A 23,019-nucleotide genomic window follows, 5' to 3' on the forward strand; every position below is an offset into this window, starting at 1 on the left:
CTCCCCACACCCCATCCCTGAGCTGCTGTCTGCCATCACGCGGTAACCAGATGAGACAAGGCAATTTATGACACCAGCTGTCTCTGTCAAAACCGGATCTCGCACTCACGGGGGAAGCCAATTACCCCGATCCCAGCCCTACCAGAAGGTGGGACTCACCAGGGAGACACAGCAGAGGTGGCATCCGGCCGCCAGGAGAGGTGGGTGGCTCCTGGCTTGAGGGTTTCCCCTTCTCTCTGTCCTTGGAAATCTGGCTTCTCCCAGCCCCAGGCCCCAGGGGAGCCTGCCCTACCCTCTCTGGCTGCTCCTCTGGCCCAGCTCCCAGACCCAGGATGGAGAACAGGTGGGCAGGAGGTCTGGGGGATGAGTGGTCCAGGGTCACCATGGCAACAAGGAAGACAGGAACCCTGGGCCTGCCCCTCCCCCTACTCAGCAGGCCATGGAGAGGCTGCATCACTGTCCCCCACTTCCTCTCTACCCTCATTCCTCTCCCTCCTCCCTGAGCAGGTGGTTTCATGCACCGCACTCCTGCCCAGGCTTCCCTTGGCATAGAATCCCCGCTCCCTTCCTTGCCCCCTACCCAACTCTACAGCCTGAGCCACTTCCAATCCTACAGCCTGAGCCACTTCCAATCCAGACCTCAGAATCGGACCCTGGTTCAAATCTCTGCTCCTCCACTTACCCGCTTAGCAGCCAATATGTGCATCTATTAAAAAAGAGGCTCATTTCTGTAAAACTGTGGGCCGAGAGCCCCCTACCTAGTGGAACTCCGCTCTGGGCGTCAGAGGAACAGCATGGGCGTCAGGTTCTAGCAGAGGGGTTGGGGCTGCAAAAAATCAAGGGAGTGATGGTGTTTCCTCACTGTCTCATCCGCGGGGCCCATGGCTGTGCTCCCGGAAGAAGCAGCGCTTGTGAAAGGAGCTCAATCCGCCCACAGAAGCCCAAAGGCACGAATGGCTGGAGCCCTGGCCCTGGGCTTGACCTGATCGGAGTACGCCCTCCATGAGCGCTAGTTAATCTGGTGCCATCTGCACACCGGGCTGTGGAGGGAGCATCCTCCGCATCATGGCCGAATGGCTGGACAGAGACAGGCCTGCCTTGGCCCATTTCTTCATCCTCCGACTCATTTGTGCATCCCACAAGCATACATAAAGGACATACTATGTGCAAGTCCGCATTCTAGGCACACTGGGTTGAGTGAGGTGAGGAAGGGGCTTCTGCTGGCGTGGCAGAAGGTTCTAGATAAGCTTTTCATCACTAACACAATGCTAGGAACACAGCAGTAAATTCACGTTTTCCAAGATGCGTTCATGTATATTTGTTCCCTTTAGTGTTTCGAACGACTGGGACATCGGTTCCATTAACATCCCTCATTTAAGAGACAGGGAAACTGAGGCACCGATGACTTGCCTGAGAACCCAGGGCCGGGACCTGGCAGCACCCCCAGCAGAACGGAGTCTCCGAATGCTCGCTGAGGTTTCCAGCCCACATTTGTCACTTGTGTTATCTAATTAGCTGTCCCTGTACCCCCAGCGGCAACCCTATAGGACCTGCCAGTGCTGGGCCTTGAACCTGGGTCTGCCTGACCCGAGAGCCCAGGCGCCAGCCACTCTCCCACATCTAATCCGTTCATTGAAACCCTCTTGGCAGACCCTCCCTCTCACTGCCCAGCCCCGGAGACCTCAGCTGCTCCATCTCCAGGACGGCCATTCCTTCCCGGCGGGAGAGGTGCTGGGATAATGTAGGCAGGCAATTTAAACAGCTCCGGCAAAATACACCAGCACTTTCCACTCTGCCACTATTACACTCTCCAGCCGCAGCGGAATTGGCCCCTAAGTGGGATATCAAGTTTATTACAGCTATTTCCAACCTGTAATTGGTTTTGTGGAACACAAAGGAAAGGAGGTTGGGGGGTGGGAGAGGTGATTCCACCCCCTCTTTCTTTCCTTGTTTTTTTTTTTCTCTTCTGACGATGGCACCCAGGGATGTTGTGGGTGAGGAGGCTGGAGCTGGAGACATTTGTTTTTCAAATGAAATACCCTCTGCTGGCCGGTGGGCTCTCGCGCTGCTGGCTCAACCAAGTCTGTCCGCATGCTTTGGTGGCACCACTTGAAAATCAACCTCACCTGGCTCAAGGCAAATTTGCTGGTGGGGGCAGCCGGGGCTCTGGGATGGGATCCCTCAGGGGCCTGGGGGCAGCTGGTTGCGCCCTAATGGGCCAGCCCAGAGCGTGAGTAGCTGTGATTTCTAGGGCCAGCTGTTCTAGGATGAAAACATGGTGGGCTTGTAGGTAGAAAGGGCCCCCTGAGGTCGCTCTGCCCCAAATATCCCTCACTGAGCATTTAGGGAAACTGAGGCTCAGAGAGGGGGACAGTGCAGAGACAGCCGTGGGTCTTAGAACCCAGGTCTCCGCTTTCTCACGCCCTTCCACACAGTGTAGTGGATCCTTCCGCACTACAGGACTCAGATGCTCATGGGAGAGGGGAGAAAAGCCACCCATTCTTGAGCACCTACTACGCACCTGCTGCCTTCATCAGAGTCTGCCCACCCTAACCAACCTTCCTACTTTGGACCTAAATAATACAGTAGTCCCCCCTTATCCACAAGGGACATGTTCCGAGACCCCCAGTGGAGGCCTGAAACCGTGGCGAGTCCTGAACCCTATGCAGGCTGTTTTTCTGTATGCGCACACCCACGATAAAATCTAATTTATAAATTAGGCACAGTAAGAGACTAATGAGAAAAACAAATAATAAAATGGAACAATTATACCAATATGCTGTAATAAGTTATGTGAATGTTCTTTCTCTCTCTCAAAATACCTCATTCTACTCGATGCAGAATGCGGATGTGCCGGACAAAGGGCTGATTCACGGCCCAGCTGGGACGGAGCTGGCGGTGAGAGATTCCATGGCGCTGCTCAGAACACCCGTGCAATTTGAAACTTAGGAATTGCTTATTTCTGGAATTTTCCATTTATTATTTTCAGACCATGGTTGACCGTAAGTGACTGAAACCATGGAAAACAGAACTGCAGCTAAGGGGGGGACTACTACAGTAGCTCATTCTCATCGGCTGTTCCCCTTATAGTTACACAAGTTTGTGTTTGCAAACGATGCCACAAATGCTCGCCTCCCCTGCCCAAGACCCATTTAACACAAGCAGGGATTGACTCCTCAGGCCGACAATGAAGCCCAGACACGGCCCCAGGGTAAAAGATGTAAATAAAACCACAGGAAAACGAGGTGAGTCCTTGAAACTCCCCTGTCCCTCGGCCCGAAACAGGGATTTATGACTCAGATAATTCCCGGTGCTTTACCTGGGGTGCGTGGGCCTGTGTGTGCGCGCGTGTGGCGTGCCAGTGTATTTTCCTAGTAATAAAACCCTCAGTCTGGAGAATAAATTCGAGCAGACAGTTTTACCGACAGGCTTTTTTCTCCTTTGTATAATAATAATAATTTAAAAATAGGAGTGAAATTTGAGATTGAGACGATAAGGGCTGCCCAATTTTAGGAGCCGATAGAAGGGAGGCGAGGCTGTGAGTCAACCGGGCAGGACGCCCCCCACTATCATGGAGGAGAAAATCCTCCAACCTCCCCTTCTGCGCATCTGAGTCCCCCCTTACGGAGCCGCCGCTGGAGCAGGGGAGGGGCTGGAGGGGGTGAGCCCACCCACAGCCTCTCTCAGCCTAGTGGGTGGGGTGTGAACTCTGCTCTAGGAGCCAGAGCTTTGCTGAACCCCTTTGCCTCTCTGAGTCTCAGTTTCTTCATCTGCAAAATGGGAACATTATTGTCTAATCTCACTTTTCAGGGGCATTGTGGGTCCACACGAAGGGGTGGGCCTAGAGCAGGTTTCTTGCCCTCGGCACTGCTGACGTTTTGGGCCAGATCATTCTTTGGGGGGTTGTTCTGTACATCGTATGATGGTTATAGCCTCTGGTTATATGATGGTTATAGCGTCCCTGGCCTCTACTCTAGATGCCAATTACTCCCCTCGCCAGTTGTGACGACCAACACCGGATCCAGACATGGCCGGGTTTGAGGGTCCTTTACTCCTCTTCCTCCCTCTTCTCCTTGTCCCCTACTGGGAAGCTGGGCCGGTGTTGCAGGAGAGGCAAGGGAGAGGGCGCGAGGCCGTGGTGCCAGCTTCCCAACTACATGGGCGAGAGGCCTCCTTATTCTGTTCATTTGTTGGTTGGTTAATCCTCACCTGAGGATATTTTTCCCATCGATTTTTAGAGAGAGTGGAAGGGAGGGGAAGACACACAGAGAGAGAAACATCGATGGAGAGAGAGACACATCGATTGGTTGCCTCCCGCATGTGACCCGACCAGGGCTGAGAATCGAGCCTGCAACCGCGGTACATACCCTTGACCGGAATCAAACCCAGGACTCTTCAGTCCACAGGCCGATGCTCTATCCATTGAGCCACACAGGCTATGGCTGGGACCTCCTTATTCTTTAGGAGGATCCATACGAAGGCGGCCGTGCCTGGAACTGGGCTGGTGCTCAGTCAGTGCCGGCTGGACTGCCTGCATCTGTCTAAACCAGTAGCAGCACCTCCTGGGCCTGACAGCTGTGGCTCAAGTCTCCTTGGGCCCAGATGTGCCCAGAGGGGCCCAGCTGCACCCAGGCCAGCCCTCCCAGAAGGGTGACAGGTCCAAGCTCAATGCCCAGCCAAAGCGGGTGGGGGAGAGGCTTTCAGCGTCCCCCACCCCAGCCCCTTGGAGTGCCCCGGCCCCCGCCACCGCCCTCCCAGCCCCTCTCCCCTGCCTCCATGCGCAGAACCGCATGGAGCTAATTCCACTTCTCCAGGCCCAGGCATGAGGCCTCCGTCGCAAGCTGTTAGCCCGGAGCCCAGCTGAGTGGCGAGAGGCTGCAAGCTTTCAGTCTATAATAGAGTTGCTGAGACAAGCGGAAAACTGCAGCCGAGTAAACAGATAAATAATTGAAACAGTGACAACACATACCTTGCTGCTTTGTGGAGTAACACTTTCATTAGCGGGAGGCAGCACGGGCCGGGATGCGGGCGGCGGGGATGCGGCAGCAGCAGCTGGGAGCCAGGGACACTAGGGTCTTGCTTTTAATCAGCTGTGAGCAGCTGGGCACCTGAGCAGCTCCGTCCTCCGGCTCAGGCTTTACTATCGCCTCCTGGGTCCCCTGGCTTCTCCGGGCTTCGTGTTTTCAGGTGCAATGTGTGTGGGCCTCCTGGCCTGTCCCAAAGGCAGCCAGGGGAGAGCAGGTCCATCACGCTACCCCTTCTCTCCATCCCCCATGCCAGTAGACTGGGTTCTCAGCCTTCTCCCAGGTCCCTGGGCTCCAACGTGCCCCTTGAACCAGTCCTCACCCTACACTCAGGCCAGAGGGCAAATCTGAAACCCTGTGGCCCTGTTGCCCCCGCCCCCACTCCAGGAAGCTGGGCTCCTTTGCCTCCATGATCGGGCACATGGTTCTCTCCCCAGGGCCTCCTCACGCCACGACTTGCTGCCCTGGCACCCTGAACAGTCTACTTTCACTGTTATTTCCTGCCCCAGGACCTTTGCTCCTGCTGTCCACTCTGCCTGGAAGCACTCGCACCATTTGCCAGGCTGTCTCCTACTCTTCCTTCAGAAAATAACTTAAATCTCTTGCTCCAAAAAGCCCACTCTGACGACTCTATTCCCAGGATGGGGGCTGCCCTCCTCTGGGCTCCCCTGCCATTCTGGGCCCATCACTGGCAGGATTCATCAGGAGCTATTGCAATGTAGCTAGTTGGTGTCACCCATGAGACCTTTGCTCCAGTGGCTGCCCAGTCCCCCTTCTCTTTCTGTCCAGCCTGCAACCCCCACCCCCGGTTCTGTCTCTTCTCAGGCGGGGATGGCGTTGGGATCAAGCCGTGACTCTGCGGCTGATTCTGCAGAACGCATCCACAGGTGCTGGCTCAGTGTCCAGCTCTGTATGCCAGGCTGACCAGGGGGCCGCAGAAGTGGAGCCCCTGGCGCGGTGGAAAGAGGGTGAGAGAAGGGCCAGCTCTGCTGCTTCTCAGCTGTAGGACCTCCGGAAGCCGCTGCACTGCAAGCCTCAGTCTGCACATCAATAAAAAGGGGATGACCTGGGCGGTTCCAGTGACAGCTGCAACGGGAACCCAGGGCGGTGGGCTCCCTGGCTTCTGCATCTCCCCAGTGCCCAGAGCCCACCGCTGCCTGGAGGAAAGGGTGGCCAGTGCTGGCCGCACGCTCACCTGTGGCTGTCTCTGTGCTCCGTTGCAGGTGATGGATGGCGGCACCATCAAGCAGAAGATCTTTACCTTCGACGCCATGTTCTCCACCAACTACTCGCACATGGAAAACTACCGCAAGAGGGAGGACCTGGTGTATCAGTCCACCGTGAGGTGAGGGGCAGGGGTCGGGGACCGGGAGGGCCACCTCTCCACGCCTTTTACATCCTTCGTACAAGGTTCTTAGGGGGTCTCAGGACCACCCTCCATGGGCTTGGAAGGCAGAGGAAGACTCTGCTCAGAAGTGGGACCCATTTCTGGAGAGAAGGAGCAAGAAGGGGTCAAGTCCGACCCCTGCCACACGGAGCAGACCCCTGACAGCCAGCCCCTCCCAAGTCCTGCAAGGCGGGCTTTCCAAGCCCTGTTTCCAAGCGAGGACACTGAGCTCCAGAGAGGGTGAGCCGTGTGCCTAACGTCACACAGCCAGGAATGCCAGAGCTGCGGTGGGAACCAGCTCTGCCTGGCTCAGAAGCCCATGGGCCCCAAACGTGGCAAGGAAAACAGATCCTACATAGCAGGGCCCAGGTCAGAAGCGGAGGCAGGATGGGCAGAGAAGAGGCCTCGAGGATGGAGAGACTTAATTCTTCCCCCGCTTTTCCAGAAGACTTTAAGGGAGCTGATTCCCTGCCAGGCCCTGCCATGTCCCCCCACCCACTCCCTAAAAGGCCCCGACCCCTTTATCCCTCTGACCTTCACACACACTGGGCCCTCTTCCCAGAGTGCCTGTCCCTGTGGTCACCTGGGCAACTCCTCATCCACCTTCAGAACCCAACCCAGGTTCCTCTGTGGACGCCTTCTCTAGACCCCCCTTCACCCCAGCAGAACTGATCTTCCCCAAAGCCTATGGCTGCCACCCCTCCAGGACCTGCCCCCACAAGAAGGGGACCTCACCAGATTGATGAACAGTAGCTTCACAGGGGCGCTGAACACGCACAACTTCACACACACACACACAGCCAGCTGCTTTGCCTGGTGGATAAAGCGCAATCTCAATCTGACTGGGCCACACTGGGCGCACGGGGAGATGCTGCCGCACACACAGGGGGTGCACAGTGCTTCCTGGGGGGCCTCTTACACTCCCACTCAGTGCCTGATGCCTGACCCTCCACTCCCCACTCCTGGGTTGCTTCTCCTTTCTGGGACCATGAGCACCAGGAGACAGAGCAAGTGCCCTTTCGCCCCTTAACTTTGTACTCTCAGCTCCCACACAAGGCCTGACGCACAGTAGATGCACAAGGAAATTTGCAAATCCACTGGATGATCCTGGGTTTGCTCCTTGGCCCCTTGGGCCTCAGTTTCCCCGTGTGTAAAATGAGGAAATGGGATGAGAGGATTTTAAAGGGTACCTCCACCCGGCACAGGGACTCTGGGAGGTGGCCCCTCCCTGGCTATGTCTGTATGATCGGGAGGTGGCCCCTGAGCAGCAGACCCCGAGACAAGGATCTGAGTGAGCGGCTTGTTTGGGTCCCCTCCTCTCTGGCTTTGTGCCGGGAGGCAGACCCCACCGCCTGCTGGGGAATCTGGTGAGAATGTGGGTGCAAAGGGGCTCTGAGGGGACTGGGGGCACGTGGCCACACAGGTGCCCTCACTCGTATATTTACGATTTCTCCTGCACCCGCTTCCAACGAGGACTTGGGGCGCCTTAAAACATTAAAGCACCCCCAAGACCAGCCCGTGGCCATCAAGATGAAAACGGAGGCAGACACTCATTTTGGAGAAGAAAATCACTATTCTGGGACCCACAGATGAGTTTACGTCAAGTGAACATTTGAATCACCCCCAAGCTTCCCAGAGCCCGCTCCTGTCGCCCCACCCCTGCGTGGTGACCATGGTCTCTGAGACCCCCAACCCCCACCCAGGACCCCAGCCTATCCATCATTCCTCGTGCCCTACCCCTGCCGCAGGTATGGTCTCCAGGTGGCCAGAACACCAGCACAGCAGAGCCCCGCCCTCCTGTGCTCACTCCCTGCGCCTGGGCTCCAGTGGACAGCATGGGGGTGGGGGTGGGGGGGTAAGGCCAGGGCAGAAAGGAAGAAAGGAGCAGACCCTCCAACCCTCCAGAGTCTAATCCGATTCCACCAGCCCCTGGGGCGGCCTCGCTGGAAGAGGCAGCTTCTTGAGGCTGCAGGGCCCCATTAGGGCTGGTGGTGGGGTGCGCCCGGGACTCCACATTTACATATAAATGAAGATATTTACAAATTAATGCATATCAACTAGAGAGAGTCCCAGCTCCACAGCTGTCTCAGCCACTTCCTCTTCAGCTGGGGAGAGGGGAGAGGAGGCTGAGAAGATGAGCAGGAATTGGCAGAGAGCCCTTGTTTCCTGGGCAGCGGAGGGGAGAGGCTGCCGGGGACTCCCAGAGCTTTCCTCCGCTGGTGGGGTTCCGGGGGGATGGGCTTCCCGGGGCAGCAGGGCTTCTGTCCCTGCGGGGGGCGGGGGCGTGCAGGTGTGGCACACCTTGGGAAGGTCCCTGTCAAAGGCCTTTCTAGTTCTGAGCCTCGGAACTCCCTGCTTGAATTTGGCAATAATTTATTCCTTCAGAGGGTTTGTACTTGAGAACCTCTAGGAGCCTGGCGTGATGTGAGGAGCTGTGACCCAGAGGTGCAAGAAAGGCGGGGAGGCGGGCAGTAACCTAGGAAAGCGAGACATGAATAATACGTCACTACAGGTCCTACCAAGGATGACCTGCAGGATGCACCACCGTGTGGGCACCTTCCCTTCCTGCTGGTTCTCCACCCCCTCCCAGCTGCCCGGGACACCCTCACAAACAAGCCGCTCACTCAGGATCCTTGTCTCAGGGTCTGCTGCTCAGGGGCCCCCTAAGTGGGGAGGTGGGGTACAGTGTGGGCGACAGTCCCACCAGCTGGCCGCCTGCACACCCACCCTCTCACGTCCTGTCTTCACCTCCGTTCACCTGTTACACCAGGCCGGCACAGGTATGAGCAGATTGGTGGACCTGACCATGGAGATGGTTATGTGGGCAAATTCATTGGTTCCTGCAGAATGCAGCTACCCCAGATGGCAGTCAAGACCTCCCTAGAGGTCAGGGTGAATCCCCAAGAGCCTTCAACCACCCCTGTGCCCCCCCTCCCCCCCCACACACACACACAGACACTGTGCTTCCATTTCCCAAAACCCTTTGCAGGCCCCTGTTCCATTCCATCTGCCCAGGGTGTCATGAGGAGCACTGGGCAGGTCTCTCTGGCTCTAATTTGTCAGTAGGAAAATCTAGACTCTGGGAGTTAAGTGTTCTCCTGCCCCTTGCACTCCTCGCCCACCTTTATTTTGCCAAGGCTCTACTCATCCTTTTCGATTCAGCTTAAATGGCACCTCCTCCAGGAAGCCAGTCCCGATTGCCCACACTGGGTCAGATCCTCAGTGTATTTCCCCTTCACACACTTTCTGCCCAGACACTAGGGATTCAGAGTTTGCCTCCCCAACAAGACCAGAAGTCCCATGAGGACAAGGATTGGGTCTGATGTCTTCACCACTATCTCCCCAGTCCTCAGCCTAGCACACCTCCCCCCTCCCCCACCACACACACACACACACACACACACACACACACACACACACACCAAGTATGCTGTGAATGATTTGAAAATATTTGAGGGGTGGATGAGTTAGTGGTGGAAGCTGTGGCGTTGGATGAATTAGGAAGGAGCAAGTCAGGCCTCTGAGCCTTCCCTCAACATTTGCATCATTCATTCATCACAGGGAATTGAGCAATTGCTATATGTCAGAGATGGTGCTGGAAATAAACTAGCGAACAAGACATAATCAGACCTGCTCTCGTGAGGTTTACGATGTAGCAGGTGAGTAGGGACAGACTATAGAAATATGTTTAGAATAATAACAAAAATATTTACAATTGGTGACGAGTGTGTTGAAGGACATAAGGTCGTGTAATAGAGAATGAAGAATAATGGGGAGGAGGACTACAAGGCTTCTCCTAGAAGAGACATTTGAACAAAAATCTATGGGCTTAAAAGAAGCCATCCAGACAGCGCTGGGGGTAGGAAGGGCATTCCAGGTAGAAGGCACAGCAAGTGCAAAGGTCCTGAGGTAAGAAAGAACTGGCCGGATCTAGGAGCTGCTTGGCCAGAGTTCAGGAAGTAAATTGACGTTTATTCTCAGCGTCCTGGAAGCCACTGTGATACGTGCTTTGTAAAGTTCACCCAGGTTGCTGAGTGGAGGGTGAGTTGGAGGTGCGAGGGCAGGACAAAGCCCTCGGAGGAGGAGCCCGGGGAGGTGGGGGAGATAGGTTTCTTCACAGGCCTCAGGACTCCGTTTCCAACTCCGAGTGAAGCTGGGGAGGGGAGCTGGAAGCCCACCTGGGCTGGCAGGGCCAGGAGGCAAACCCAAGAGGGGGCCAGAGAACCAGCTCACCCGGGGTCTGATTTCCATGCCTGTCCCCCCAAAGCTGACTGAGCTTGGGAACAGCTGGGTGGGGTGGAGCCGAGGGAGAATGTGGGAGCACCGTGATGCCTTCCTAATTCTTACTGATCAGGGGAGGGAGATGTGGGAAAAATCAAGTAAATGAAAAAGGGAGCCTTGAGGATCGAAGATGTGGAAAGAAACGCTACTTCCTTTATTACTTTGAGATACAGCCGTTCACGTATTCACTCAACAGGGCATATTGAGCATTTGCGGCATGGGAGGCACAGTGCTGGGGGCTCAGAGCCGGCGGGGGGGGGGGGGGTGAGGGGGGCAGGCACGGTACCCCAAGGGGTGAGAACGCAGCCCCTGCCTCCATGGAGCACACAGCCCACCCCCTCTCCCACCCACCCGTAAGCTCCTTCATCTTAGTAACCCCAGAACCGACTCGACATTTCGAGAGGGACAATAAATATTTGTGGGATGAAAGGAGAGAAAGGGGAGATAAAACAGGGAGATAAATAGCTAACAATTCAAGTAATAAAGTGATAGCTGTCGTAGGAGAGATTCAGATATAAGCAGTGAGGCGTCAGAGATGGAGAGACTGGGGAAATCATGGAGACGGTGGCATTTGAAGTGGCCCTAGAAGCAGAAGTAGGTCTTGGACAAAGAGCGGGGGTGGGGTGGCGGGGGGGGGGGGGGGGCAGGGAGTCTTGCCAGAGAGGCGGGCGCTGTGTGCGTGAAGGGCTGGGGGCGGGAGGCGGACGTCCTGTGGGTGGACAGAGGTTTCACAGCAGATGCCCTCTGGAATCCGTTCAAACGGAAACAAATGTAGTTGGCTTTTTAAACAGACGCATTAACTGTCTGGTCCAAAGAGCTGAGAGGTTTGTTTCCCTTTGAAAAGTTAAATGTCCCTTCTGAGTCCCATCCATTAGTGCGCCGGGCAAACTCTTCACGATGGGCACAAAGAAATATGCGGCCCGACCCTTGTTGGTTTCAAAGCCTGAATCCCACAGCTCGCTACTCCCTCTTCCTATTGTCCTGAACCATACGTCTCTTTTCTCCAAGAGACACATAACACGTGCCGCTCGCACGTGAAATCGCCATTCATTTCTCCGGGCCTGGGGACACTCGGCACACACATGCATTGAATACCTACTGCGCGCCGGGCTTGCGCTAGGCACTGGGAAAACAGGGCAAACCCAAGCCCTGTCCACATGGAAATGACTGTGGAGATTGCACCACATTCCTAATCCACTATAAACCCATTCTTCCCTCCCCCACCCAGAAATCTCCCAGGAACAGGAATGAGCCGAGGGAGACTGTAGGGGTAACCGTGAGCCCCTTCCAGCGCATTATTCCTAACAGATAATGCCTCTCAGTAACATCAGAATTGAGCACCCCAGGTCTTCCACCCCATGTGGGAGTCAGGTCCCCATCTCTACCCTAGGGGACGCTTTAGGAGCGAGGGCTGCAGTTCCCCTCCCCGCCACCAGGGGAATTTCAGTCCAATTGTCCCCCCAGCAAGGACAGGCTGCAAGGTAGTTACCTGAGCAACCAACCCCCCCACCACCCGCCTCGGAGTCTGCATCTCAGCACCGCAGGCCTGTCCCCGGACCACCTGCATTAGGATCACCTTGGAAGTTGCTTTAATAGACCAATTCCGGGTGGAATTCAATTCCAGTGGTCTGGAGCAGGGCCTGGAAATAGTCTTTTAAAAAGTCTTCCAGGTGAAGACGTTGGCAGCGAGATCTGGAAAGCTCTGCTCACACAACACTTCCATCTGCTCCGGTGTGCAGATCTGGGCCAAAGAACTCAGCAGGAAGCTGCAGGCACAGAGAATTCTGGTTCTGCTGGCAGCCGGTGATGGACCATTGTCCTGAGCCCCGCCTGCCCCCCAGGGCCAGACCCACTTGGGTTGAAGATAACAGAATAGGTGGACCAGCCAGCGACCTCCAGTCTAGAGTGACCCCCAGGTACTGACCAGTCCCCCAGCCTGGACCACCCCCATGTCCGGCTGCCACCATTAATCAGAAGAACGACACAGCTGAGTGCCAGGTCCTGTGCTGAGCTTCTCAGGAAGTGAGGCCATGGCTGGAGGCTGGGACCCTGGAGCAAGGAGCTCTTTCTGCAGCCCCCTGCCAAGGCATTGCCCCCTGAGTGTGCCCACGCCCACTGCCAAGGCATTGCCCCCTGAGTGTGCCCACGCTCTCTGAGTGTGCCCACGCCCCCTGAACCAAAGTCTTGCTGAACCCAATCCTGGCCTCCCACCCCGAGTACCCGGTAGGGAATGCAGTCACCAGACCCTCTCTGTGTCAGGCCTGCAGGTGGCACTCTGCAGAGGCCACCAGATCTGCTCCCAACCTTCCTCTCTGGGCCTGTCTCCCAAGGCAAGGACCCTCCCTCCTTCATCTCTAGGTCCTCAATGCCTGGCACAGGGCCTGGGATGGAAGTCCGGGGCCTCAGTGCAGGTTTGTTGAATCAATAGGCTGACAGGTTATCCAAATGTGGAATTACCATTTCAAACAGTCAGCAGAACGCTCTCCCATCCATCATCCGCTTTAACCCTCACAGCATCCAGGGGAGGCGGGTCTCAGGCTCATCGAATCCTGCCGTGCTGTACAGCTGATGACACGAAGAGCAGAGAGCTGCAGTCACTTGCCAGGGGCTCGCGGTTTGCACACGGTAAAGCCTGGGTGCGTCCCCACGGGCCGTTAGAGCCATATTGGGTCCCTGGATCGCTGGGGCGGAGTCATTCAACAGCCATTGAGTGCCCACCCTGTGCCAGGACCAGTACCAGGCACTGAGGACTCGGTGACTTAGTGAGGGCATGTGACCTTGTGTTTCCACCCTGTATGCACACATGTACACACGGGTGTGCCCATGCACGTGCGTGCGTACACACACACACACACACACACTGGATGCCCGGCCTGAGATGCTTGGTGCCTCCAGGCAGGAAGCTGCCAGTCAGTCACCACCTTAACAATCGCCACCGCCTGGCAGCCCCAGGCCCCTGGATGCTCTGGCCTGGCGACCAAGTGATGCCAATCCTGGCTCCAGAGTGGGGCTCTCGGAGCCTCTGCCACCCCAGCTGACAGCCCCCGTTCCTTTGACATGCTGAGAAGTCCAGTGACCTGACCAGCCTCTGCTGCTCTGCCCAGGTTCCCCATGGAGGACACCCCTCCGGCTCCCCGACTCGCCGCCACCCCTTCTCCTCATCCACGGATCAGCTTCCCACTTTCCTCCTCCGGTGGCTCCTGTCCTCCCTGCCTTTTTGGAGCCCAGTCATGCTTCCAGGCCCAGCTCAAATGCCCTGCTCATCACAGCCCCCCACCCCCGCAAATGCCCCCCCCCCCGCCCCCCCGAGGATCAGTCCTGCTCCGGGAGCACCCTGCATGGTGCCTCTGCTCTTCTCACTCTGGTTGCCAGTACCCACTCGCACAAATGCTGTCCCCACTGAGGCCATGAGCGCCCAGTGGGCAGGGCCCAGGGTCACTCACACACTGGCCCTCGGCACTTTCCGGAGGGATGGGCACTGCCTCCTCTCCTCCCAAGTCCCTACTCCCCACCAGTCAAGGTCGATTCTTCTCCTTTTATTCCTTGACTTTCAGCCTTTTCTGCTGCTTCTATGGTGGTCCTTCCCTAGGTGATGCTTTTCTTTCCTTCATTTCTCCGGGCCTCACCCTGCCCACGTGGGGCTCTCCCCCCGCCCCCCCCCCCCCCCACCCCGCCGGCACAGCCTGGCATCTCTTGGCTTGGAGCCCCTCTGTGGCCCAGAACCTCCCGAGAGCACAGACCCTGGATCTCAAGGCCCCAGTAGCATTCTAGGTGGTCCCTGTTCCACATGGCAGTAGGTGGGGGTTGTGGGTAGAGGTACTTCTCTGTGGTTGGGTCTTGGGTTCGTGGAGACCTTTGAAGCAGGGGACTGAGGTGCACGCTGTTGAGTCCACAGCGGTCACCAAGCAGTCCTCCACCCACCCCCCATTCTCTCTTTGCCCCCAGGCATACAGGAGGCCTCTAGGGCTCCTGCTTCACTAGTCTTTCTCTCCTGGGGAGGGAAGTGCTTGCAAAGCTGTCTGCTGCCCTCTGGTGATGTATTGGGCTATTGCAACCAGAGGGGCGGTCCCCTGCCTTGGCCGCTCCCCACCCATTACCAAGAATGATGGGTCTTGTCCCTCAAAAGTGGGGACCTCCTTTCTTCATCTCTAAGGCCTCGGGGCCCAGCAAGGGTCTCAGTGGAGATTTGTTAAATTAATGAGCTGACAGGTTATCCAAATGTGGAATTATTATTTCAAACGTTCAGCAAAACTCTTTCCCATCCATCATTTGCTTAAACCCTAATGACATTTTTATGAAGTGCAGATCTCAGGCCTTATTCGCCGGCCTCAAGCTCAGCCCGGAGAGAAGTGAGAGCCCATGAGCTGGGAGGGTCCCCCTCAGGCAGGACTTTCTTGCCCCGGGGCCTTCCCAGGGAGGGGGCTGAGCCCATGCTGACGGAATGGGGCGTCTGGGGGGGTAACCCCTTTTCTCCTCTGGGTGGCAGTTTGCCTTTTACCAGGGGCCTTCTGGAGACAGAGTCTTCCCCCAGAATCACCCCAGGAATTGCAAGCGCCGTGTCCGGCTGCAGTGTGGCAGGACCGGGCAGGTGGTTCTGATGCATGTCTCCTGTACCAAGATGTGTTCCAGCCACCTCAGGCAAGGGCTTGCCCTGATCCCTCACTTGCTGTTGAAAGCGTGTTGCTCTGTTAGCTGTAGACCTCAAGCAACAGGGGTACCTGGGGCAAGGGGCAGGAGGGGCTAGAAGGGGTTAGTGGGGGGCTGGAAGGGGGAGAGATGTAATAATTTCAACAACAAAGATTTTTTTAAAGGCACAAGGGTACACAAGGGCGGTGAGGTCCCTGCCCGCCCCCCCCCCCCCCCAGGTGACCTTCCCAGGGCGCTGCCTGCAGCCCAGGGACAGTCAGGGGAGGGGCTCTCTGGATGGAGAGATGAGGCAGCCATGCAAAGACCGGGAGTGAGCATTCTGGAGGAGGAGAAAGGGGAGCTGGAGTGTCAACCAGGAGCACAGAAAAGCCCGGAGCAGAGGGGCTGGGAGCAGATGAGCCCTGCGGGGAGTGCGGGGTGGGAGGAGCAGTTGGCACAGGCAGGGTCTCATGCAATGAACTTGGCGGGGCATAGGGCTCACCTTGTCAAAAACAGATTCTCATGCCATGGGTCTGCCATGGGGCCTGATCGTCTCCCAGGTGGGGCCAGTGCTGCTGTTCGGGTCTCGGAAACCCCCAGGGAGCGTTACACACTCCCCACACGCCCGCCAAGCCCAGCCCGGTAATGAGAACTGAGAACGTTGCTGGTTAACCTTCCAGGTGATCCCACTCTGCAGGCCAGGCGAGAGCCCCTGTTGCAGAGCATTCTGGGCCGTCAGAGCCCGGCTGAATTGTGTTCTAGGAGTGGTGAGGGGCCATCACAGTTGCATTCGTTTGTTTGTGTTGTTAATAGAACCCACCTGAGCTATTGGGGAGTCTGGGAAGTGGAGGAGAGGCGAGGGAGAGGAGAGGAGAGGGGAGGGGAGGGGAGGGGGAGGGAGAGGAGGGGAGGAGGTGATAGATGGCGGGTAGGGGTGAAAACAGAGCTGACCTGGCCAGACTCATGAATGGACTGGAAGTGGCAGGGCGTGTGTGTGTGTGGGGGGGGGGGGGGGGGGGGAGGGGGGCCGGGACTCAGAAAGAGACAAATTGACAGTGGCCTCTAGGGCGAGGGTCATGGCATGTAGGTGGAGGGGTGTTCCTTTCTGAAATGAGGAGACCCATAAGGACCAGCTAGGGCTGGGGACGGGGTGTAGAATTCTCAAGTTCTGTTTGGACTAAGTTCAGGCACGTCTCTTAGACACCAGAACAGAGACGGTGAGTAGGTCGATGGAAACACGGGGTGAGGGAGGGGTTGTGGTCACAGTTACAAGTGTGGGAGCCGGGTAAAGTCACTGTCCCCTCCCAGACCTGGGAAGCGCAGCCAGCACTCCCCTCGTTCTGCAGAACACCAAAGCCCAGAGACTAGGGGTGACTTCCCCAAGGTCACACAGCAAGTCGGCTATGGAACTAAAACCCAACTTCTGACTCCCAGATGGGGCGGCTTCCAGTCCGCAGAGCTCAGAGCAGCTCCCCCCCCCGCCCCCACCCCACCCCCCTGGCCCCAAGCACAGTTCCAGGGACAGAGTTGCTGAGACAGCAAATAATTTATGTCTCCGCAGCCAGAAAACACGAGCTGTTAGAAATTATCTGCACACGCGCACGCGCACGCACAGTATCCTTTTCCTTCTAAGTAAAAAATCAGTAGCCGGCTGTCAGCTTTATTACTAATTACACAACTACTTTATTGCTGGTATTTTAAAAAACTGAAGGCTAAAAATGTCCGGGAAAGACTTAATTTAGTAAACAGTTCAGAACAAAGTATTTGTCGCTGTGGTATTTCTTCACATTAGAATTCGCTCCGGGTGATTCAAACCTCGTCTTTACTATATTATCGCAGTTTAATAAAGTTCCCAGGTTCTGGGAGAATCTTCTTCGCCATGGAAGGTAATTGTGTTTCAGGAGGTGAGGGTTAGGTGGGATTGATGGAGAAGGGGGGTGGGGGAAGCGGGGGAGCCCAAGGGTCCTGGAAAACACAGTGGGGAGAGGGCGGGAGAGTGAGTGCCCTGCTGAGCTCACAGTGGATGATGGACAGACAGATGGGAGGACGGACGGAGGGACGGAGGGAGGGATGAACGGATGAATAGAGGAGGCGCTCCCAGCCGAACCACCAGGTGGTCGCTCAGCTTAGTCAAGGAAAGGGAATCACCTAAAACTTGCCATTGATGGAGAGAAAGGAGGAAGGGTCGGTGGGCCACTGGCTTCTTGTACAAAAGGGCACCTGCCACCTCTGTGTGCACCTCACAGAGATGGCGGCTGAGCCGATGAAGCAACGCCACACAGGCTGCAGGGCGTGGAGGCAGAGAGGCAACTGGAGAAGGTGGGCGACTTGCTCCAGGTCACACAGCTCCGTGGCCATGGAGAAGCTGGGCGGGCCTCAGGCTTCCTGGTGTCCAGTCAGGGGCTACCTTTCCTCCCAGGTCCCCACAGCTTGCGTCCTGTCTGGGCACCTCCAGGTTCCTCCCACACCCAGCAGCCAGGTGAGCATTCTCCAGTGACATGATACTGTGACACCTGCTGTCTGAAGCCCTCCAAGGGTGCCCTGGCTCCCGGGGGAGAGAATCCCATTTCCTATCAGGCCTGCAGGCCTCGTCTGTCTCAGTCTCCATTCTGCCCTCCCCCTTACTGTCCTCAGGTCTCCCTGACTCTGTTGGCAGCTTGTTCCTACCTCAGGACCTTTGCACATGCTCTTCCTCTGCTAGGTACACCCTTCTTCCGTCCCAGGTCCCCAAGCAAGTGTGACCTGCACAGAGGCCTCCCTGACCCTGGTCTGGAGGAGTCCCCACGCCCACCTCAGGCACTCTTCACCCTTTGCTCCTGTTGTCTTGTTAATATCCAGTAGGACTCTCTCCTTTGTGCATCTGAATAGGTTTCCCTTTTTCTTCTCCAAGGCCACCCTGAGGATGAGGACTTGGTCCCTCTGGCCCTCTCCTGTTCCCCCCACATCCAGAGCCAGTGGCCAGTCAATATTTCTTTTTTAAAAAATATATTTTATTGATTTTTTTTACAGAGAGGAAGGGAGAGGGATAGAGAGTTAGAAACATCGATAAGAGAGAAACATCAATCAGCTGCCTCCTGCACACCCCCTACTGGGGATGTGCCTGCAACCAAGGTATATGCCCTTGACCAGAATCGAACCTGGGACCCTTGAGTCCGCAGGCTGACGCTCTATCCACTGAGCCAAACCGGTTAGGGCCAGTCAATATTTCTTATGTGGATAAGTGAACTCACCGTCAGAGGGCCGGGTTATCACACCACTGCCGGGGACTGAGCCAAGAGCCCTGGGTCTCAGGATAGAGTCTAGTCCAGCCGTAGGCAAACTATGGCCCGCGGGCTGGATCCGGCCCGTTTGAAATGAATAAAACTAAAAAAAAAAAAGACCGTACCCTTTTATGTAATGATGTTTACTTTGAATTTATATTAGTTCACACAAACACTCCATCCATGCTTTTGTTCCGGCCCTCCGGTCCAGTTTAAGAACCCATTGTGGCCCTCGAGTCAAAAAGTTTGCCCACCCCTGGTCTAGTCCCAAGTCTGCCATGAAGCTGCAGTGGGAGACTTGGCCAGACACCCACTTCCCTGAGCCTGTTTCGCTTTTTCCCAGTGCACTAACAGGAGGGGCCCGGGTGATGGACAGCCCTCCCAGCTCTACCCCTCTCCGCCCCTTCCTGGCCACACTATCAAGGGGGTCAGGCCAGGGACCCGGCCCCCAGGGGACCCGGCTGGGGCCTGGAGGCAGAGGCCTTGAGTCTGAGACAAGCTGGGAACCGTCCTGAGTGCCAATCGCTTCTGTGTGTGGCTCTTGGGGGAGCGGCTCGCTCTTGCTTCGACAGTTTCCTCGTGAGCTGGGCGGACACTTCTAATTATTGTTTGGAAAGGTTTGGGGAGGCTCGGTTAATGGATTACATATTTCCTTCCCGACAGGGCATTTGTTCCGTCGTGTCTTTTATTTGTCCCCTGCCAAGTTAGTGTTCCTGGGCGTGTCGAGTATTTTGTGGGGACCATGGGACTAAAGCCCGTCAGAACTCTCCCCCCCACCCCTACCCCCCATCCCCGCTCACCAACCCTGCCGGGGGGGGGGGGGGTGGGGGGTGGGGGGGGGGGCTTCAGAACACTTTAATTGAACTTCACCGGACCTTCGCTTCCCCAGGAGGGTGATGAGAGAGCCAGGGCCCTGGGATCCGAGGCCTGGTAACCATGCCAACGCCAGTGTTAAAAAGCTCCTACTGTGTGCCCTGCCCGCTGTAAGCACTTTACACACATTGACTCGTAAATCCTCACCATGCAGGTGCTGTTACTATCCTCATTAGTAGGGGGAAGGGAAGCTCAGAGAGGTTAATTGACTGGCTCTCAGCCGCTGCTCTGTGCGTCTTCCGGTGGCTTGGGGTACGGGGTACAGGACCCCTAGAACCTTGGCGCTGGTGCAGCAGGTGGGCCTCGAAGGTTTTTCTCTGCCGGACGCTATTCGTGGTGACGCTGGGCAGGACTTGGAGCCCGGGCTACTTCATTGGTAAGAAATGAATGATGATTTTCGCTCTCCAAGCTGGGTGAGGGTTGTAGGAACGCTTAGCTTCAAAAGCCCTCATGTCTAGCACACAGTGGTGTTAAGTAAAAACAATAGCTGAACCCCCTGGCCGGCTGGTTGGGCGGCATTCCCTGCACTTAAAGGTGGTGGGTTCGATTTGTGGTCAGGGCTCACCTGACCTAGGTTTCCAGTTCGATCCCCAGTGGGGGTGCATACGGGAGGCAACCGGTCGATGCTTCCCTCATACATTGATGTTTCTCTCACTCCCACTCCCTCTCCCTCCCATCTCTCTAAAATCAGTAAAATACATTGAGAATTTTAAAAAAATAGGGGACTCACATGTGCTTGTTTATAATATACTTCTAATGTGTAGACCTCTTCCATATATTCTTCTGTATGAGACACATTTTATGCCATGATGTCAAATGGTAACAATAATGATAACAGTAATGGAGTGTAAAGGTCGTTGACTCACAGGAGGCTGTCCTCCCTTGACCCAGCAAGGAGACCTGCTCCCGTGGTCTCAGGCGCCTCTCTCATCACCTTTCCCTGGTGTGACCACCCCTGCGGGAGGGAGGGAGCGAGCAGGTGTGCACCCACCCTCATAACTAGGGAGGAGACAACCACTATTATTCCTTGTTGCAGATGGAAAAATGAGGGCCTGGGAGGTTCGGCGTCTTGCCCCTGGTTAAGCACGTGGCAAGGGGCAGAGCCAAGATTTGAACCCAAGCAGCCTGCAGCCAGGTCCCTGGGCTTCTCCACTAGGCCACAGCACCCCTGGTCACCACTGGCCTGTAAGTCCGTTCACCTGTTCAGGTGGTGCCCGAGGGAAGGGTAGGGAGTATGGAGGAGGGGGCCGGGCTTTGGGGTGAAGCAGACAGGAGTGGGGAGCCCAGATCTGCCCTTTGGAGCTGTGGGACTTTGGGCAGGTCCCTTGGCCTCTCTGAGCCCCGTACCTCACTTCCTGGACCAGGGGGTTCAGACCTACTACGGTGGCCATTGCATCCGCTGCGGCCAGCTTGCGGTTGAAAGTCTGCCTCCTTTTTGCCTCTGCAATGTGCCCACAGAGGAGGCGAGTGATGAGGTCTGGGCCCGAGAGCAGGCGGGTGGAGGTGCTGAGGTCTGATGGAGTGTATACCCGGGTGCCCTGGGAGGGATGGCGCTGATGAGAACAGAGAGGGCCCAGCATGCGAGCTGATGAGGAGAGGCGGGCGGGAGGGAGCCGCCTGGGCTGCGTCTCTACACCATTAGCTTTCCCTGCTCTGTTCCTCCTTGCTTGCCCAGGCGGTGATGCCAGCCTGTGAGATCGGGGTGGGGAGGGCCATGTGGAGGCCCTGCCAGCTGCTCTAGCTGCTGATGGGACGAGGGGGCCCCTGGGCTCATTATCAATCTCTTTAGATGCCACTAAAGGCCCCCGTGCTGCCCATGGCTGGACGCATCTCATCCCTGCTCAACATGCCCCACCCCCAGCCCAGGAGGCCACAGAACCGACTCCCGCTGCCCTGCCAACTACGTTCCTGCTACATCAGGGTATAGCAGGCACGCAGGAAGGTGCTTAGACTAAAAGTCCAGCTCAGGGAATCGGTGCACACGCATACACCCCGGGGCCACCCTCCGTCCAGCTCGCCCCTGTTGCTCCTGCTAGAAATTAGTCTCCTCATGTCTCCCGCCCAGGGCCCCATCTCCGGCACCGGCACCGGGAAGGCCGCCTGAGGCAGTCGATAGCTATTTGTTGAAGAGGTGAATGAACGGACTGACCCAGCAGACGGGGGATAGGAGCGGCCTGCACGGGCCAGGGTGGTTCTTGGGAGATTAAATGAGATCACGCTTAGTTAGGTTTCAGCGCAGCGGGCGCTAACTCTATCAGCATTAGCTGTTGTATTAATTTCTTATTGCTTCTGCCGCAAAGCACCATAAACCTAGGGCTTAAAACAATACAAATTTAATGGCTCAGAATGCTGGAGGCCAGCAGTCCTACATGGGGCTCCCTGGGCTAAAACCGGTTGTGGGCAGGCCTGACTTCCTTCCGGAGGCTCCGGGGGGAATCTGCTTCTCAGCCTTTGGAAGCGTCTAGAGGGGCTCGCATGCCTTGGCTTGGGGCTCCTTACAGCAATGGCCTCGCCCAACCTCTGCTTCTGCCGCCGCATCTCCTTCTCTGACTCTGGCCCTCCTGCCTCCCTCTCATGAGGACCCTGTGTTTTCACTGGGCCACCTGGATGGTCCAGGGTCATCTCCACACCCCAGGATCCTTACTCACATCCACAAAATTCCTTTCGCTATATGCAAGCTACCACTCCCTTCTTCCCTCTGTATCTCCAGATCCCTCTTCAGGGTCTGGCACACAGTAGGTGCTCAGGAATTCGGTGTGAGCACCTTGCAGGCAAATCGATCCCTGTGCCCCAGCTCTCTGGGGCTGGGCCTGGCAGGCTGGGGATGCAAAGGCGTTTGTTGAACTAAGCAGACTCACTAGGTCAGTGATGGCGAACCTATGACACGCGTGTCAGAGGTGACACGCGAACTCATTTTTTTGGTTGATTTTTCTTTGTTAAATGGCATTTAAATATATAAAATAAATATCAAAAATATAAATCTTTGTTTTACTATGGTTGCAAATATCAAAAAATTTCTATATGTGACATGGCATCAGAGTTAAGTTAGGGTTTTTCAAAATACTGACACGCCGAGCTCAAAAGGTTCGCCATCACTGGCCTAGGTGCTGTGTGGGACCAGGGAGGAGACTGCCTGGCAGAGGAGGGAGGGCCTGGGGGAGGCCAGGCCGGTGAAAGAGAGGAAGGTGAGGCCAGCTTAGGGAGGGCTTGGGCTCCTAATGAAAGGTGTTGTATTTGACACCGTCACAGTGTCATGGAATTGGACCTTGGTTAGGAATAATAAAGCTGAAATATAAGGAACGCTGAAGACAGGAGGTAGCAGATAGGAGCTGTCCTGGAACTTGGCTCCTGGCATCTACTGGTAAATCCCACCTCTGCCACTAACTGGGATTGGGACCCCAGGCAAGCCACTGCCCCTCTGTGCCTCAGTTTCCCCATCTCTGAAACGGGATGCTAAAAATAGCGCCTACTTGGTAGAGTGCTTGTGAGGCTTCAACGAGTTGGCAGAGCTCCTAGAACTGGCACGATGTACGCGCCATCGGATAATGGTGATTGTGTGCTCAGCACC

At 56.2% G+C, this 23,019-nt stretch overlaps 1 protein-coding gene across 1 annotated transcript in view; it reads left to right on the forward strand.

The window, feature by feature from the left end:
- The window catches only part of IGSF21 (immunoglobin superfamily member 21), a 208,839-nt gene that overhangs the window by 134,874 nt on the left and 50,946 nt on the right, over positions 1–23,019 (forward strand). The window contains exon 3 of the mRNA XM_070403146.1: positions 6,248–6,369. Within this exon, the coding sequence (XP_070259247.1) occupies positions 6,248–6,369 (122 nt within the window). The remainder of the gene's footprint in view (positions 1–6,247; positions 6,370–23,019) is intronic.

The sequence above is a fragment of the Myotis yumanensis genome, unplaced genomic scaffold (assembly GCF_028538775.1).
Source record: "Myotis yumanensis isolate MYYU_CA2020_CCGP unplaced genomic scaffold, mMyoYum1.0.hap1 SCAF_2, whole genome shotgun sequence".
NCBI lineage: Eukaryota > Metazoa > Chordata > Mammalia > Chiroptera > Vespertilionidae > Myotis > Myotis yumanensis.